This window comes from Pongo pygmaeus, chromosome 1 (assembly GCF_028885625.2).
Source record: "Pongo pygmaeus isolate AG05252 chromosome 1, NHGRI_mPonPyg2-v2.0_pri, whole genome shotgun sequence".
Taxonomy (NCBI): Eukaryota; Metazoa; Chordata; class Mammalia; order Primates; family Hominidae; genus Pongo; species Pongo pygmaeus.
Window position 1 is genome coordinate 7,177,072 of NC_072373.2, and position 17,159 is coordinate 7,194,230.

Genomic DNA, 17,159 nt, shown 5'->3' on the forward strand with positions numbered 1-17,159 from the left:
TTCTGTTAACGCTTGTGAATTTGTCTTATTCCTTTTCTGTCGTTTAAGTAGTATTTTTAGTGAGTGAGGGGATAAATATTTGTAGACAACGTTTGACTCACATTCCTAATTTGTTTTATAACAGGAAACATGCATGGAGAATTCAAATCTGCTTTTGTTCTTTGGATTAGGTCTTTCCCAGATTGGGCCTTTTTGGGTTTTAGTTTTTATTCCATTTTATTCTAACTAGCTTTTATTCCATTCTGATCTCATTTTCCTAGAGTCCTCTACCAAGTCTCACTCAAAAACATAAATACTCTGGCTCTCTTCCCTTTATCCTCTATATCATAAATACTTTCATAATTCCTTTAATTCCTGTCACTTCAGATCCTCACCTGTGCAGCTGGTTCTCTTTCCAGGTATCTGCCCATTTCTTTGCAGAGCGTACGTGTCACAGACCTTGCATCTTTAGTATCTTATGTAGTGTTTAGGGGACTAGTTTTAAATATATGTTAAGGAAGCTTCAGCCCACACTTCAAAAAATACATATTAAAACTGAGGCTATTTTGACGTTTAAAAATATTAACGATATAAGAAGTACTTCCTTTCATATGAGGCTGAACATTTTCCTTCAGTGTCAACCTATAATCCAACAAAACCCTTCAGGGATAAGAGAGCACTGTCTCATTTGTGTAATGATCTTTAACCCTTCCAATTACCCCTCCCATCTCAACAACTTTATTTTCAATTCAACTCTGAAGGACAGACGGGAAAGGCAAGTGGAAAACTTTAAAGCCTGGAGAAACACAGTGATTTCCTCTAGGATTGTAGTTTCTCCATTTACTATCTTTCTACTTGACAACATTACAGAAATATTTAGAGTAGACTTTTATAAACTCCACGGGATTTTCCCAATTAACACTAAAACCTCCAAAAACCTGTCAGAGATACAATTATTCTTCTATTTAGCTTCTTATAAAAATATAAAAAGCTGAGCAAAAAAAACACAACCCAATTATAAAGTTAGTATACAAAATGTATTCTATTTTTAAAATGGCACAGAATGAGAAAAAAATTCTTCATGTTGATAAGTGCCTCATTCCCAAACAGGAACTTCAAATTGATCAGATCCTCTTGCAGGCAGAAGCTTCGCAGCAGTCTGCATTTACTGGAATATTGCTCTTTGAACACGGCCACATTCAGGTTTGTTAAATATATCCTCTTCCGCTTCTGGAGTTAGTTGGATGTTATCTCTGACTGGGGACAGGGGTTTCTTACAAGGAGGAAGCTTTTCGGAATCTCTGCAAAATACAATAAAATAAATTTGGTATTTTTAAGGTACTGATTATTAGAGAAGAAATATTCTACCTGGAAAAAATAGAGGGATATGAAGAGGATAAGACCCTTTACTGTATGATCTCTTTCAATTCATTATGTAACACAATCAGGTTCTCCTGTGAGCACTCCCAATACATTCTGAGTCTCACTTCTTAGTGCCTCTTCTTGCTTTCAAAATCACCATTCAGTGTAGGTGCTGGGCCACCACTAGATATACTAGCTAAGGCAGAATGATTCCAATACTTTAATTCTTTTCTCCTTAGTGCCCTTCTCAAGTCTGGTTAAGAACTAATATAAGTGAAGCAGGAACAAATGGTTAAGCCCTGGTTAAATCCTATCTTTTTTTTTTTTTCCTTTTTTGAGACAGTCTTGCTCTGTCGCCCAGGCTGGAGTATAGTGGCACGATCTTGGCTCACTGCAACCTCCACCTCCTGGGTTCAAGCGATTATCTTGCCTCAGCCTGAGTAGCTGGAACTACAGGTGTGCACCACCACACCTGGCTAATTTTTGTATTTTTACTACAGATGGGGTTTCACCATGCTGGCCAGGCTGGTCTCAAACTCCTGACCTCAAGTGATCTGCCTGCCTCAGCCTCCCACAGTGCTGGGATTACAGGCGTGAGCCACTGTGCCCGGCCTAAGCCCTGTCTTTTATTCCCCTCTCAGTTGTTTTTTCTTTTTTCTTTTCTGGAAGGAAGCTATCTATAAAAATTAATCCTGTTATGAAGATATTACAGGTAATTCTATCCCCTGTCAACAAAAATTAAATACCAGTACATCTTTTTTTCTCAAAGGTATTTAAGAATACTGTTGCACCCTTAATTTCTCTCTAGCAACAGTTTTCAAAGCATGTTCCACAACCCCTGGAGAGTCCCAAGATCCTTTCAATGGTTTCCAAGACCAAAACTATTCTTACAATATTCAGACTTTGTTCATCCTTTCCACTGTGCTGACACTTGTATGGATGTTGCTAAAGCAGAACGGAGTGAAACTGCTGACAACTCAGTGTGAATCAAGACAGCGGCATCGCAGCGTACCAGTCATACCAGGACTATTTGTATTCTTCACCTCTGAGCACTTGCAGTTAAAAAAAAGTCTCAAAAATGTTCTTGATGGAAGCAGTACAATTCATCAATTTTATTAAATCTCAACCCTTTGGTATACTTTAAAATTTTTTTTTTAATTTTTTTTGAGACAAGTTCTCGTTCTGTTGCACTCTGGCTGGAGTGCAGTGACGCAATCTCAGTTCACTGCAACCTCCACCTCCTGGGCTCAAGCAATTCTGCCACTTCAGCCTCCTGAGAAGCTGGGACTACAGGCACATGCCACCACGCTCAGCTAATTCTTTGGTATACTTTTTAATATTCTGTGACAAAATGGAAAGCACAAACAAAACACTTCCTTTGTGTATGGAAGTATGATGGTTTATCTCAAGTAAAAGCATGTGTGACACTAAGGTCATTCAGGACTTCTCTAAAATTTGGAACAAAAAGGGGCCAGGCGTGGTGGCTCATGTCTGTAATCCCAGCACTTTGGGAGGCTGAAGCAGGTGGATCACTTGAGGTCAGGAGTTCAAAACCAGCTTGGCCAACACAGCAAAACCCGATCTCTACAAAAAATATAAAAATTAGTAGGGCATGGTGGCAGGGGCCTGTAATCCCAGCTACTTAAGAGGCTGAGACAGGCGAATCACTTGAACCCAGGAGGCGGAGGCTGCAGTGAGCTGAGATTGTGCCACTGCACTCCAGCCTGGGTGACAAAGAGAGACTCTGTCTCAAAATAAATAAATAAATAAATAAACAAACAAATAAAATGAACAAAGAGAGCCTGTTACTTTAAAGAAAAACATCTAAGAGTATTTGTTGCTAATGATAAAATTTAAGCTTTCAAATGAAAATTAAAATTTTGGAAAACGTATCTGCCACACAACAGTTTTCCAATATTAAAGGCTTTGTTGATTGTGACTTTTTTCTCATATTGTATAATAAAATATATCAATATTTGGAAGTACATCTCAATTAACCAATATTTTCCAAAAGACCAACTCATGATGTTACATGTAAAAGATGCATTAAAAGTGTACCAGTGTAGGCCAGGCAAAGTGGCTCACACCTGAAATAAAAAATTAAATAATTAACTGGGGGTGGTGGCACACACCTATAGTCCCAGCTACTCAAGAGGCTGAGGCAGGAGGACTGCTCGAGCTCAGGAGGTCGAGGGTACAGTGAGCCATGACTGTGCCATTCCGGCCTAGGCAACAGATAAAAGGTACACCAGTGGACTGTAATAGAGTACAAAAAGTCAGTTGATATGGTTTCATATTCTACACTATACCTGACCTAAAGAAACTACAAGTTGTTGGATTTAGACATAACAGCAAAGAAGAAAATTTACCACTATCTAAAAAGGCTATCAAAATATACATTTTCTAACTACAAATATGTCTATTTCCTTCATATACTCAACCAAAACACCAAATCATAACAGATCAAATGTAGAAGCAGATACAAGAATCTGGCTGAGTTCTATTAAGCCAGACAGTGAAGATTTGCAAACTAGATAGTAAAGATTTGCAAAACGAAATGTAAAGCCATGCCACTTTTCTCACCTTTTGGGGGGATTTGGGAAATATAGCTATTTATTTTTTAAATGTACTATCTACATTCATGTAATAGGCTTATCGTTATTTTAAAATAGATATTTTTAAATGTCTATTTCAATTTCTATGCTGGTTAAGTGTTGACAAATATAACCTACATAAACCAAAGTGTTTTGGGGCCTTTAATAATTTTTAAGAGTATAAAGCATTCCTGAAAAGAAAAAGTTTGAAAACTGCTGTCATATGGTTTAATCCTAGACTTTACACAATGTAAAATAAGAAACGATTGTCCAGCACTCACTTATTTACAAAGTGTTTCCCACTCTTACCGCCTCATCTATGACAATATTTCTACTAGGTAAGGTTTAATCCTATCATTCCATATAATTAAAAAAAACCTTTTATTAAACAGCACATTTCTTTTATTGAGAACGAGAAAATAGCTATAAGGTAATGCTACTCTGTGGCTAATTTTGTGGTCTAACAGAAGGAAGTATTATGGTTAACAAAAATTTAACTATATATAAGATGAATTCTTTTAAAACAGTGCTGGCCACATACACTGCAAATCTGGAAAATTCGTCATATAAACTCAATGAGTCTCCTCATTTTAGATGTGATAAATTAGAGAAGTATGATATTGCATTGTACTTCTACCCCTTCTTTAAAATTTTATTCTTGGCTGGGCATGGTGGCTCACGCCTGTAATCCCAGCACTTTGGGAGGCCGTGGCGGGCGGATCACCTGAGGTTGGGAGTTCGAGACTAGCCTGACCAACATGGAGAAACCTCGTGTCTATTAAAGATACAAAATTAGCCAGGCGTGGTGGCGCATGCCTGTAATCCCAGCTACTAGGGAGGCTGAGGCAGAAGAATTGCTTGAACCCAGGTGGCAGAGGTTGTGGTGAGTGGAGATCGCACCATTGCATTCCAGCCTGGGTAACAAGAGCAAAACTCTCTCGAAAAAAACAAAACAAACAAACAAAAAAAAACACATAAAATTTTATTCTCTTTACAATCATGAGAGATAAGAAAAGGAGGGCAAGAGACTTAAGGCCTAGGAAAGCAATTTGCTTAACATCAGAGAGACTCCAAAACCAGACTGAAAACTGATTTTTAGTTTGCCATCTTTTTATGAAAAGAAGGTATAGAAATTGAAATTAAGTATAAAGAGTTAGCTAAAGAGAAGAGAGAAAAATAATTATTTTATAGTGAGAGAAACAAAAACTCATACGAAACTAGGAAGAGTTGGGAGAAAGGGACGGAAATTACACAAAATAACAGTTTATCTTGTTTCAGAATAAGAAACAAGGCAACTCACTTTTTAAATCCAAAGTTTTTCCAGAGCTCATTGAGTTTGATCTGTAACCCCGGCTTGTTCTCGGCATTATGATGCTTTCTCTTCTGGATGCTTGCCGGCTTCTTGCTCAGCCCACTGGCTCTGGCAGGTCCTAGAGATTTGATCTTGGTTGTAGAAAGAGAGTCTGCAGAACTGGACTTATATAGCCCAGGAACCTGAAGATTAAACACCCATTTTAAGACCATTCTGTTAAAGCAACTAACTTTAATTTCAAGCTATTCTTTATTCTTTATTTATTTATTTATTTATTTACTTTTTGAGATGGACTCTCGCTCTGTTGCCTAGTCTGGAGTGCAGTGGTGCGATCTCGGCTCACTGCAACCTCCACCTCCCGGGTTGATGCCATTCTCCTGCCTCAGCCTCCTGAGTAGCTGGGACTACAGGCACCCGCCTCCACGCCTGGCTAATTTTTTATATTTTTAGTAGAGACGGCGTTTCACCGTTTTAGCCAGGACGGTCTCGATCTCCTGACCTCGTGATCCGCTCGCCTCAGCCTCCCAAAGTGCTGGGATTACAGGCATGAGCCACTGCGCACGGCCAAACTATTCTTTATACATAAGAACAAAATAACCCATAAGCAATAGTAAAAATGTGCTATTTTTAAATGTCTATTACAGAAGTCATCATAAATTATTTTAACAGGTAATATGTAAACCTGGCATAAAATTTAAAAGTTCTCTCTTTTGTAAAGGAACAGAGAGCAAAATGAATCTCTCTCACTGCCTCCCTTTCCAGAGGCAATTGCTGCTCCCAGCTTCCTGTGCATCCACTGACTTATGCGCGTGCGCGTGCACACACACACACACACACACACACACACACACACACACACACACACACTGGCAGCACAGTACACATTGTTGTGCACTTCATTTTTCTCACTTAATGTATCTTGATTCCTCTTAATGATGTAACTTAGAGACTTTTTTCAGTTCACAGGAAATAGAATTTTATTTTGAATAGGTTGCCTGTTCTTGCATTGTATATATATGCCATAACTTACTTAAACAAACCTCTATTGACATTTAGGCTGTTTCTACTAAGGGTTGATTTTTACCCTGTGGACAGAATGGAGACAATGAAGTTTTGTTATTGTTTCTTAGGATAGTAAGAATGAGGTATATTAAAAAAGGTTTACAATATGAATCTGGCAGTGTGTGTAGGAAGAATGAAAAAGTTAAAACAAAATAAAGGTTCACACAGTAAAGATGAAATCCTTAAATATGTGTTGTGATGGGGAAAAAGTGAGGGAGAAAAAAAGAAGACAAAGAAATAAACGTTAGAATTTGGAGAGGTATCGATGTTTGGTTGTTTTTCTCTCACTGCTGTAGAAGGATCAAACTGACAGTTATCAAGAAAAAGGACAACCTTAGGATTTTGAAACTAAGTGGCAGATAATATAATTTTATTTAATAGATAAAACAAAAAACGTTCTAAGAAGAAATAGAGGTAAAAGACAAGAGTTTGATTTTAGGTATTAAAGATGGGTATCAGGGAGAGCTCACTTGGAGGGTCACCAAAACACAAGTGGTAGTTAAATCCCTGACAATGCAAATCTCTGAGAATAATAATAATAATATGATGGTTTACTATCTAGACATAACTCCTTTAGGAAAAATACTTTCTACATCTCCAATTCTACCCATCAGTGTAAATAATTCTGCATGTATCTTTCCAGACTTCTTAATATGCCACAAACATGCAAATGTGTACATGAATATTTTAAAGTATTTAAACAAAAACACCACTATACATATTGTTAATAACATATTTTTCCTTTTCACTAATAATGAATGTCTTTTCAAGTTAGTAGATATGATTGCAAAAGACTTCTTGCTCAAAAATTTAAAAAATAATCTCATATTTACATATTTTATATTTGTATCTTTAATGTATTGGAATTTGCTGTGGACTGAATGTTGTGTCCCCTCCACATTCATGTTGAAGTCCTAACCCCTTAACTCCTAAAGCGATGGTGGGATTTTTGAGAGGTGATTAGATCACGAGAGTGGAGCCCTCGCGAATGAGATTAGTGCCCTTATAAGAAGAGGAACAAAAGAGATATTCTCTCCCTCTACCATGTAAGGACACAGCGAGAAGGCATCTGCCTGCAAACCCGGAAGTGGGCTCTCACTCAGACCTTGGACTTCCCAGCCTCTAGAACTGTGAGAAATAAATATGTATCATTTAAGCAAATCCAGTTTCTGGTATTCTGTTATAGCAACCCATATTGACTACGGTAGGATTTACATTTATATTGTGTGAGACTACATCTTCTTTCAAATGGATAGGCAGGGCCATTTATTAAAAATTTAAAAAGTTTTTATGCTACTAGAAACATAATATATGCTCATGGTAGAAAAACACAAGAGAAAGAACAGAAAAAAGTTCACCTATATTTCTACCAGTAAGAGCTAAAACCAATGATTATTTAATAACTCACTCCCTTATTGTTATTTAGATTATTTCCAATTTTTCACTATTATAACCAATGCAGTATTAAGTATTCTTGTATTTAAATTCTCAATGTTTCCTTAGGCTAAAGTTCTAGAATGCACTTACTGGTTTAAATTATTTGAACTCTTTCAAATTTTTTCTAGAAATGGCAGACCAATACTTACTTTTTAAAACATGTGATTATCTCACTATACTCTCATAAAAAATGAGTATAATTAAAAACATTTTTTTGAAATATGAAGAGGCAAGAAACTATTTTATTATTTTAATTTGCACTATTTGATTACTAATGAGGTTAAACATATGGTTAAACAAATGAGGTTAAACATATATTAATCAACCATTGGTACTTTTCCTTTTGTGACCTGTTTATGACCTTTATCCATCTTTTAAGTTAGGAAATAGTGTTTTTATACTGATGAACAAGAACACTTAATACATAAAATATGCTTTAATTTGTGCTTAATATATAAAATATGCTTTACTATATAGTAACACAAATATTTATATATTTTGATTTAACAAACCTGGCTTATCATGGGTACACAGTTTCTAGAAGGCCTTTTGGCAGTATGTATCAATGTAAATCATACATGCCTTGGGACCAGTAATACCACTCCATGCAATTCATCCTTACAAACTAATCAAGAATATGTCCTCAAATATTTATCCACAAGATCTTGGTTGCAGTATTATTTGCTAGAGCAAAAAAATTTAGGGTAAATGACAAAAATAAGGGGATTGGCCAAACCTATACAATTGCATATTATAAAGTCATTACATTAATGACTAAAAGTACATGGAAAATGATCTTTCATATACACTGCAAGAGAAAATAAGTTTCACAACTTAAACACCTATAGTCAAGCACGAAGTTTTAAAGCAGACATTTTTATATAAATGAGACTACAGGTATTTTGATTTTTAATTCTGCTTGTATTTCTCATTTTCTAGTTGTAAGCATACACTGCTTCTGAAATTTAAAAAAAAATCAAATAAATGTTTTACCTTGTTCCTTAGAGGTGTGTCTTTTTTTGAGAAATGAGATAAACGTAGCTTGGAGGTCTGGTCACTTTGACTGTCAAGTAACTTAATATTGCAATCAGATTCCTAGAGTCCCCAGATCAAAAAATAAAATAAAATTAGATTTTTACTGTAGAATTTTTATGACAACAAACCAATATTCAACAAAATGGAAAATAAATAAGAACATGGGATAGAATTAATAAAAGAAAATGAATAATATGGAAAGGATGATGTTTGCCAATTTCATTGAAGAAGCTAACAAGATGTTTCAGCTGGAGAGGTAAATTATATAAAATATCTATTTAAAATTAAAGTCTTTTCTGAACTGTTAGAAGAGGATGTCAAAATGCTGAGTCAGATAAAACAAGAGTCTCCTGTAAAAACGTTGCGTTACACACGTGTGGTTAACAGTTTTCATCTTACTAGCTAAAATAAGTTGAACTGGTGCAGCTCCATCCCTTCTTTTAATCATGTAACATGTTCAACTTTAAAGAGAAAAAAAGGCATCCACTTTCAAGTGGAGTAGTATTGTATCAAATGCACTTCACCTTTAGCAATGACTTTCAGACCTACCCTCTGCCCCCAATTCTATCAGATAAGACTTTTCTATAGATGGAGAGTTCTCTTATAATCTGCATTCCCATGAAAGTCAAATAAAAGAGGACAATGAGACGAGGTGCAGTAGCTCATGCCTGTAATCCCAGCACTTTGGGAGGCCAAAGTGGGTGGGTAGATCACTTGAGGTCAGGAGTTCGAGACCAGTCTGGCCAACATGGTGAAATCCCGTCTCTACTAAAAACACAAAAATTAGCCAGGCATGGTGGCACATGCCTGTTGTCCCAGCTACTTGGGAGGCTGAGGTGGGAGAATCGCTTGAACCTGGGAGGTGGAGGTTGCAGTGAGCCAAGATTGTACCACTGCAATCCAGCCTAGGCAACAGAGCAGACTCAAAAAACAAAAAACAAAACAAAAAAAGAGCAATACAAAACCCAATAGTGAAAAGCACTCCATTAACTTGTATTATACCTTACAGAAACTCTAACATTCTTTGCTCATAGCTAACAGTATTGGTGACTCTGGGCTAAATCATTTCCTGAAGATCACAAGGAAGGTCCTAAGAAGACTTCAACCTCAAATATGGTCAATGAACTCAACACAGAATCTATGGTTGCTGCTTTTCACAGTGAACTACCAACAGGAGGCTCGAATATTGAAGCATTTTCTTCTGAACTATAGGATAAAAACTGATATTCAAAATGATGCCCCAATGGCATCACAGCTTTCTGAAACATTTTCTCAATCAAAGAAAGATTATATCATTTTTATGTCAACTGTCAGCATCAAATTCTTTGAGAATTAACTATTCTAGTAGGAGTTTACTACATCTGGCAGCAAGAAAGAGGACTTAATGAATTATTTCTAGTTTTGTTTAGTTTGTTTATTTTCAGGGGAGCGTGGCTAGGGGAGGAGGATTCACATTTCTATAACCATTAGTATATAAAAAAAGGTTAGCCCAGAAGACAAAATGTGGAGTTCTACCAGCCTACAGTGTGAACTGATAAGGCTTCTCAGGAAAACATGGCTAAACGCTTCCAAACTAAATGAAATAGTAAGATGCATGCTGGAAACATAAAAAAGATAACCCCAAAGGAGCTCAGCAGACTTAATATCCTCACAAGTTGACAGTGATGTTTTTATGAAAGATGTTCAAGATAGCCACTGCCGTAGTACCCAAGTGGCAGTAAGAGAAGATGCAGTATGAAGTAGAAATGAAAAAGACGAGATAAAGATGGAGGTTCATAGTAAGAGAAACAGACAGTCTTCTAGACCAGTATGCACACTTCTATTACTGTTTTGTCTTGTCATAAGGAGAAGTTTAGAAGGAATAAGAAGAGTAAATGAAAATATATTTCTGAAGTACTAAAACTTAAGATGGATACCATTGCATTAACAGGGCTATTTCCTTATAAGGTCTCTTTTTTTTTTTTGAGACAGTCTTGCTCTCTCCCCCAGGCTGGAGTGCAGTGGCTCAATCTCGGCTCACTGCAACCTCCGCCTCCCAGGTTCAAACGATTATCCTGCCTCAGCCTCCCGAATAGCTGAGATCACAGATGCCCACCACCATGCCTGCCTAAGATTTTTGTATTTTTAGGAGAGACAGGGTTTCATCATGCTGGCCAGGCTGGTCTCAAACTCCTGACCTCAAGTGATCCGCTTGCCTCGGCCTCCCAAAGTGCTGGGATTACAGGCATGAGCCATCGCACCTGGCCCCTTACAAGGTCTTAAATGTTATCTGAATTCAAGAGCATATTAAGGACTTAAACAGTCAATTGATAATAATTTTTCATTTCACAGATTATCACTCTGCCTAGGTTTTAACTGTGGCACACCTTGAGATACTCACCAATGGAACATACAGTGATTCAGGAAATATACACAGTTAATTTAAATGTATTGGAGTTTAAAATGTGAAAGATACAGAGAAGTCCTTCAAATGAATAAAATGTGAACTTTCTGCACAGTAGAATTTAGAATAAAAAAATTAATAGAGCTCGTCATTTACATGTAGGAAAAATTTCCTCAATTATTTGAGTAACAACCTATTTTTTCTTACATATAAGTTTGAAAACAAAGCCTTCAGGATTTGACTTACCTCTGAATCAGAGTCCTTACTAGAGCACAGAGAAAGCTTTGATGCATTTGAACTCTGCAGTGAGAATTCTCCACTTCCCTGGGACTGTGAAGAACATGCCCCTTCTCGTAAGGAATGAGACTCATCATCACTGGACTCCTCGCTCTTTAACTGCGACACATCAGACATATTATTCTCAGGCAAAGAGGTGGGGGAATCGCTCTTTCTTCGGAATTGCTGCAATGCTGTGCTTGGAGACGGGCTCAGAGTTCTTGAAAAATCTCCAAGACCTCCAGACCAACTAAAACAACTTCTTAGTGTTCCCAAAGTGGGTGGTGAAATGGTCCTTGTAAATTTGCTGCTCTTAAAAGAGTAGGACTCTTCATCTGTAAACACTGTTGCCTTGTCTGGAATATGATCACCTGGAATATGATTATTCGGAATGTCATCACTTGAATTATGTGCTACATCTGTGTCAACCAGCCTCTTGCCTTCTTGGTCTCCATACTCTGATTCATGCAAATTGTTCTCTTTATCTGTGACAGCAGTTTCATCCAGAGGCTGGCTGCTCACTTTGTTTGATACACAGTCAATAGACTCTGAACTGCAAAAAAACCTAACAGAAAAAAAGCAATAGAAACAATAAGTAAGTATAAGCATTTTAGTTTTCTCAAGGGGTGTCAAGATTCAAAATGGAATAATCAGTTTCTTTTTGAAAAAAGTCTCATAAATACATAATTTCATAAAGACATAAAAAATCTTAAATTTTAGTCAAAATTCAAATTTTGATTATGCCAACATTCACACATTTAGAATTCTATTTGTACAATGAATTTTTAGACAGGACTTTCTTTCTTTCTTTTTTTTTTTTTTTTTTTGAGATGGAGTCTCTCTCTGTCACCAGGCTGGAGTACAGTGGCGGGATCTTGGCTCACTGCAACCTCCGCCTCCCAGGTTCAAGCGATTCTCCTGCCTCAGCCTCCTGAGTAGGTGGGATTACAGGCATGCGCCACCAAGCTGGCTAATTTAGTATTTTTAGCAGAGACGGGGTTTCTCCATGTTGGTCAGGCTGGTCTCAAACTCGTGATCTCAGGTGATCCGCCCGCCTTGGCCTCCCAAAGTGCTGGGATTACAGGCGTGAGCCACAGCACCTGGCCTAGAGAAGACCTTCTAAAAGCAGTCTTCTATATACACATGTATTTGGAACTTCTGTACTTTATTTATACCTAATCATCATATAGGTGTTCTTTCCCTAAACTTTTAAACTCTCAAATAGAAGATAAACTCTTTGAGGGCAGGTACTTCCCATGTCTTTGTATCTTCCACAGTACCTAGGATGGGGCTAAAAGACGGTCAAACATATGAAAAGATATGGAAATATGCAACCAAAAGGACAATTTACTCATATTTTATTTTACTCAATTCTCTCATATTTTGTAGGAAGCAAAATTAAAGAAATTAGCTATTTACCCTTCATCTTAGCTTTGTTCCTAGCATTATACCATCTAGGAACTTGTAGTAGTACACTAATCTACCAGCTTGTTATATACCCTATAAACTTCTATACTCTTTTAAATATACAGGTTAAGACTTTCTTTCAAATCAATCATAAATTCCATATTACTAAAGAGGTATTACTTATTTAGTATAGCAGCTTTTAAAAAAAATTCCAATAAAAATGAAAGATCAGTATTATTATTGAGGAGGCAAGGAGAGTTTTTAGGTTTAAAAAAAATCCTAGTGTACATGATCAGATAAATATAAAACTTAAACAGAATTTACCTCCTTAATAGGCATTAGTTCAAATCCAAGATAATGAACAGAATATTTACTAAATGCTAGAGAGTAAAAATCCTTTCTATCCTTTCACCAAATCCCTAGATTAGTTGTATGGGGAGGGGGCAGGAAGCAGTACATGGAAGAAAAGCTCTTACTAGGCTTTTCAGTAAGCAGAAAACATGAGCTCCTAGATAGGATGGCAAATTCATTTTTAAATCAACAGCAATTCCTATGATGCCCAACTATTCTCCTACATATCATTTCACAGGTAAGAGAAGAGATAGTGACAATGCCCAGGGTTATAAAATTACTCGGCTAGCAACAAACAGTAAAACTCAGAACCCTTCCCAGTTCATGGCTACTTCCTCCCAACTGGCCCATACTGTTACTTAATTGACTTGTATTTCCAGATCTCGAAAGATAAAACTGGCACGTTTCTGTGATAACTACCTACATAATAAAAATAATTAAGACTTAAAACAGGCTTCCAAAATGCAGGCAAATTGGTGACAACGTTTTACATGTTTAGTATCTCCTTTTAGTTGCATTCTATTAAAAAGAGAGGAGTGGTAATGAATGCTTGCACATATATTAATGACTAGGCATTATGGCAGGTGCTTGATACACAGAGTTTCTATTTACCTTCACAACAGCCTTATGTACATAATCATCCATTTTTTATAAAGAAATAGGCTCAGGGAGGTGAACAGTGTGTGAAAGATGACTCAACTAAAAAGATGACAGAGTGAGAATTCAAATCCAGGCCTATTGGATTGTATGCTGCTTCCAATCCATTATATCAACTGTGACTAGGAATCTTCCTATCACCAGTGCTAACTACAACTCTTGAGAATGCTTAACCTCTCAGAGCCTCAATCTCTTAACCTCAAATAGAGAAGATAGCATCAATCCTATGTATCTCATAATATTGTTGTGAGAAGTAGAAAAACATGTAAAATTACCTTGAAAATTAACTTTGAAAACTAATTTAATAATACCCAGTTAATTTAAAAAGAAATTTATTTTGAGATGGAGTCTTGCTCTGTCACCCAGGCTGGAGTGCAGGGGTGCGATCTCAACTCTCTGCAACCTCCTCCTCCTGGGTTCAAGCTATTCTCCTGCCTCAGCCCCCTGAGAAGCTGGGATTACAGGCACCTGCCACTACGCCCAGCTAATTTTTGTATAGTTAGTAGAGACGGGGTTTCACTATGTTGGCCAGGCTGGTCTCAAACTCCTGACCTCAGGTGATCCACCCTCCTAGGCCTCCCAAAGTGCTGAGATTATAGGCATGAGCCTAACCCTGTCTAGTCATTATCAGATGTTGCTGTATAATGTAAGCCATAAAATGACACATCAAAGACTGACTTACTCCTGATAATTATTTCTCACAGAAAGCTGATAGAGAAAAAAAATTATTTCTCTAGGTATCTCTTAATGCACCCTCTGAACAAGTTACTAGTGAAACATCTAAACTACATAAAGCAGCGATGTACAGTCTCAAACTTGAAGATTTCCTTAAGCTTCTACAATGACTAAATAGGCAAGCCCCATAGAGACACACAAACATTCTCATTTGTTGTCTCCAAAGAAGAGCTCAACATGAAGCAGCAGCACAGGGACACTCTACTCTCACCCCAGCAGAAAAACAAAACCAAGCTAGAAAAACTGTTCCAAGTAAGAGAAGTCAATGTTCCAGAATTTTTAATCAGTGTATTTTTTTTTTTTTTTTTTGAGATGAAGTCTCGCTTTGTCGCCCAGGCTGGAGTGCAGTGGCCTGATCTTGGCTCACTGCAACCTCCGCCTCCCAGGTTCAAGCGATTCTCCTGCCTCAGCCTCCCAAATAGCTGGGACTACTAGTGCCTGCCACCACACCCAGCTAATTTTTTGTACTTTTAGTAGAGACAGGGTTTCACCATGTTAGCCAGGATGGTCTCAATCTCCTGACCTCATGATCCGCCCGCCTCGGCCTCCCAAAGTGCTGGGATTAAAGGCGTGAACCACCGCGGCCGGCCCCATCAGTGTATATTATCTAGAACACGGTGTTCCAGTTTTGTGGCCAATTTTTCATCATTCCACTGTTAACAAGCACCTTTAACAAGGGTGACTAGAAAAAGACGAATCAAAACTATCATTTAATCATATTGTATTGCAACTGTTTCCTTGAGAAGACTCCATGGGAGAAGGGTTTGAAACATCACCTGAGGTGAGACTAAGAAACTACCAGTGATTCATTCCTTCATGCTCATCTCCCATCATCATGGTTAGACAAAGCTGACTCTGCCTGATTTATTAAACTTGAAAAACAGGGCCGGGTGTGGTGACTCATGCCTGTAATCCCAGCACTTTGGGAGGCCAAGATGTGTGGACCACTTGAGGTCAGGAGTTCGAGACCAGCCTGGCCAAAATGGTGAAACCCCGTTTCTTCTAAAAACATAAAAATTAGCTGGGTGTGGTGGCGGGTACCTGTAGTCCCAGCTACTCGGGAGGCTGAGGCAGGAGAATCAATCGCTTGAACCCAGGAGGCGGAGGTGGCAGTGAGCCAAGATGGCACCACTGTACTCCAGCCTGGGCAACAAGCGTGGAATTCCATCTCAAGTAAAAATAAAAATAAAAAAATTAAAAACTTGAGAAACAAACAAAGACTATTCATTCGAAGTCTTCTAGTGGAACACAGGAGCTGGTAACTCTTCTCTCTTAGTGTTACTCTATCATGCCTAGATCACTTCTGACACTTACATTTCCTTTTTCGTGTTGTGGCACCACCATCTAAAGTCAACATAATAGGAGCTACTTACTGTATGTTTATCATCTATCTATAAGGCACTGCTTTAGGTGCATTACTGATAGTAACTCATTTAATCCTCTCATTGGCCCTAAGGCTGTTATAATTGTTAGCCCCAATTTTTAAAAGGAGAAAACTGAAGTACCCAGAAGTTAACTTGTCAAGTCACACATCTCATAATGAACACAACAGGATTCAAATCCAGGGAGCCTGACTCTAGTTTCTAAATTCCTAATCCACAAATTAAACTGACTCTTCACAATCTCATGATTGCTCACAGGGACTATGGCAACAGCCCAACTGGTCCTTGTGCCCCATCTGTGGCCCTCTTGAACCCACTCTTCACGGGGCGCTCAGAATGGTTGATCTAAAACAGAGATCAAATCATACACCACCTCCCCTGATTAAAACCCTCTCAAAGTTTCTTTTCTTTTTTTCCTGGAGACAGAGTCTTGCTCTGTCTCACCCTGGCTGGACTGCAGTGGCATGATGGCTCACTGCAACCTCCTCCTGGGTTCAAGCAATTCTCGTGTCTCAGCCTCCCAAGTAGCTGGGACTACAGGTGCATGCCACCACGTCCAGATAGTTTTTGTACTTTTAGTAAGGACGGGGTTTCCCCATTTCATCCAGGCTAGTCTCAAACTCTTGACCTCAGGTGATCCACCCACTTGGCCTCCCAAAGTGCTGGGATTATAGGCGTGAGCCACCATGCCCGGCGACCCTCTCAATGTTTCTATCGCCTCTAAAGAAGACTAAAAGTTCCCACGTTGGCATACAAGCCTTCAGTGAATGGTCTCCTGCCTATTTCTGCCCCCCTCACCACCCACCCTTCCCCAGCTTGAATTCTGGCAGAGGTCATCACAGCACTGATGGACAGCAAGGAGTTGTCCTGTGCTCCATGCTGCTCCCCATCTTTACACCTTTCCTCAAGCTGTCTGACTCTATTGGGAAGGTACTTGGCACTGGTCTTTGCCTGCTTCACCTGTCATTTAAACCTAGGCAGGGACACCCAACACTCATCCCTTCCCTCTTACCCTTTCCAACCATTGCCCCAGCATTAGATGCCCATTGAACGCCCTCAAAACACCGTATTCATGCCTTTATCTCTGTACTCACCATACTGTATGGAAAGATTTTTGTTTGTGTATTTATTTTTCCAACTGGACTACAAGCTTCTGAAAAACAAAAACTGTCTTTCTCATTTTTGAA

At 38.2% G+C, this 17,159-nt stretch overlaps 1 protein-coding gene across 3 annotated transcripts in view; it reads right to left on the reverse strand.

Annotated features, from left to right (window-relative positions):
• Positions 1–804: 804 nt before the first annotated feature.
• Positions 805–17,159, reverse strand: part of EXO1 (exonuclease 1) — a 44,063-nt gene continuing 27,708 nt past the window's right edge. For all 3 annotated transcript variants that reach the window (XM_054478890.2, XM_054478883.2, XM_054478873.2), the window contains 4 exons: positions 11,411–12,005; positions 8,740–8,841; positions 5,236–5,429; positions 805–1,280 (listed from right to left, as the gene is read on the reverse strand). In XM_054478890.2, coding sequence (XP_054334865.1) covers positions 1,145–1,280; positions 5,236–5,429; positions 8,740–8,841; positions 11,411–12,005 — 1,027 coding nt within the window. In that variant the 3' untranslated portion in view covers positions 805–1,144. The remainder of the gene's footprint in view (positions 1,281–5,235; positions 5,430–8,739; positions 8,842–11,410; positions 12,006–17,159) is intronic.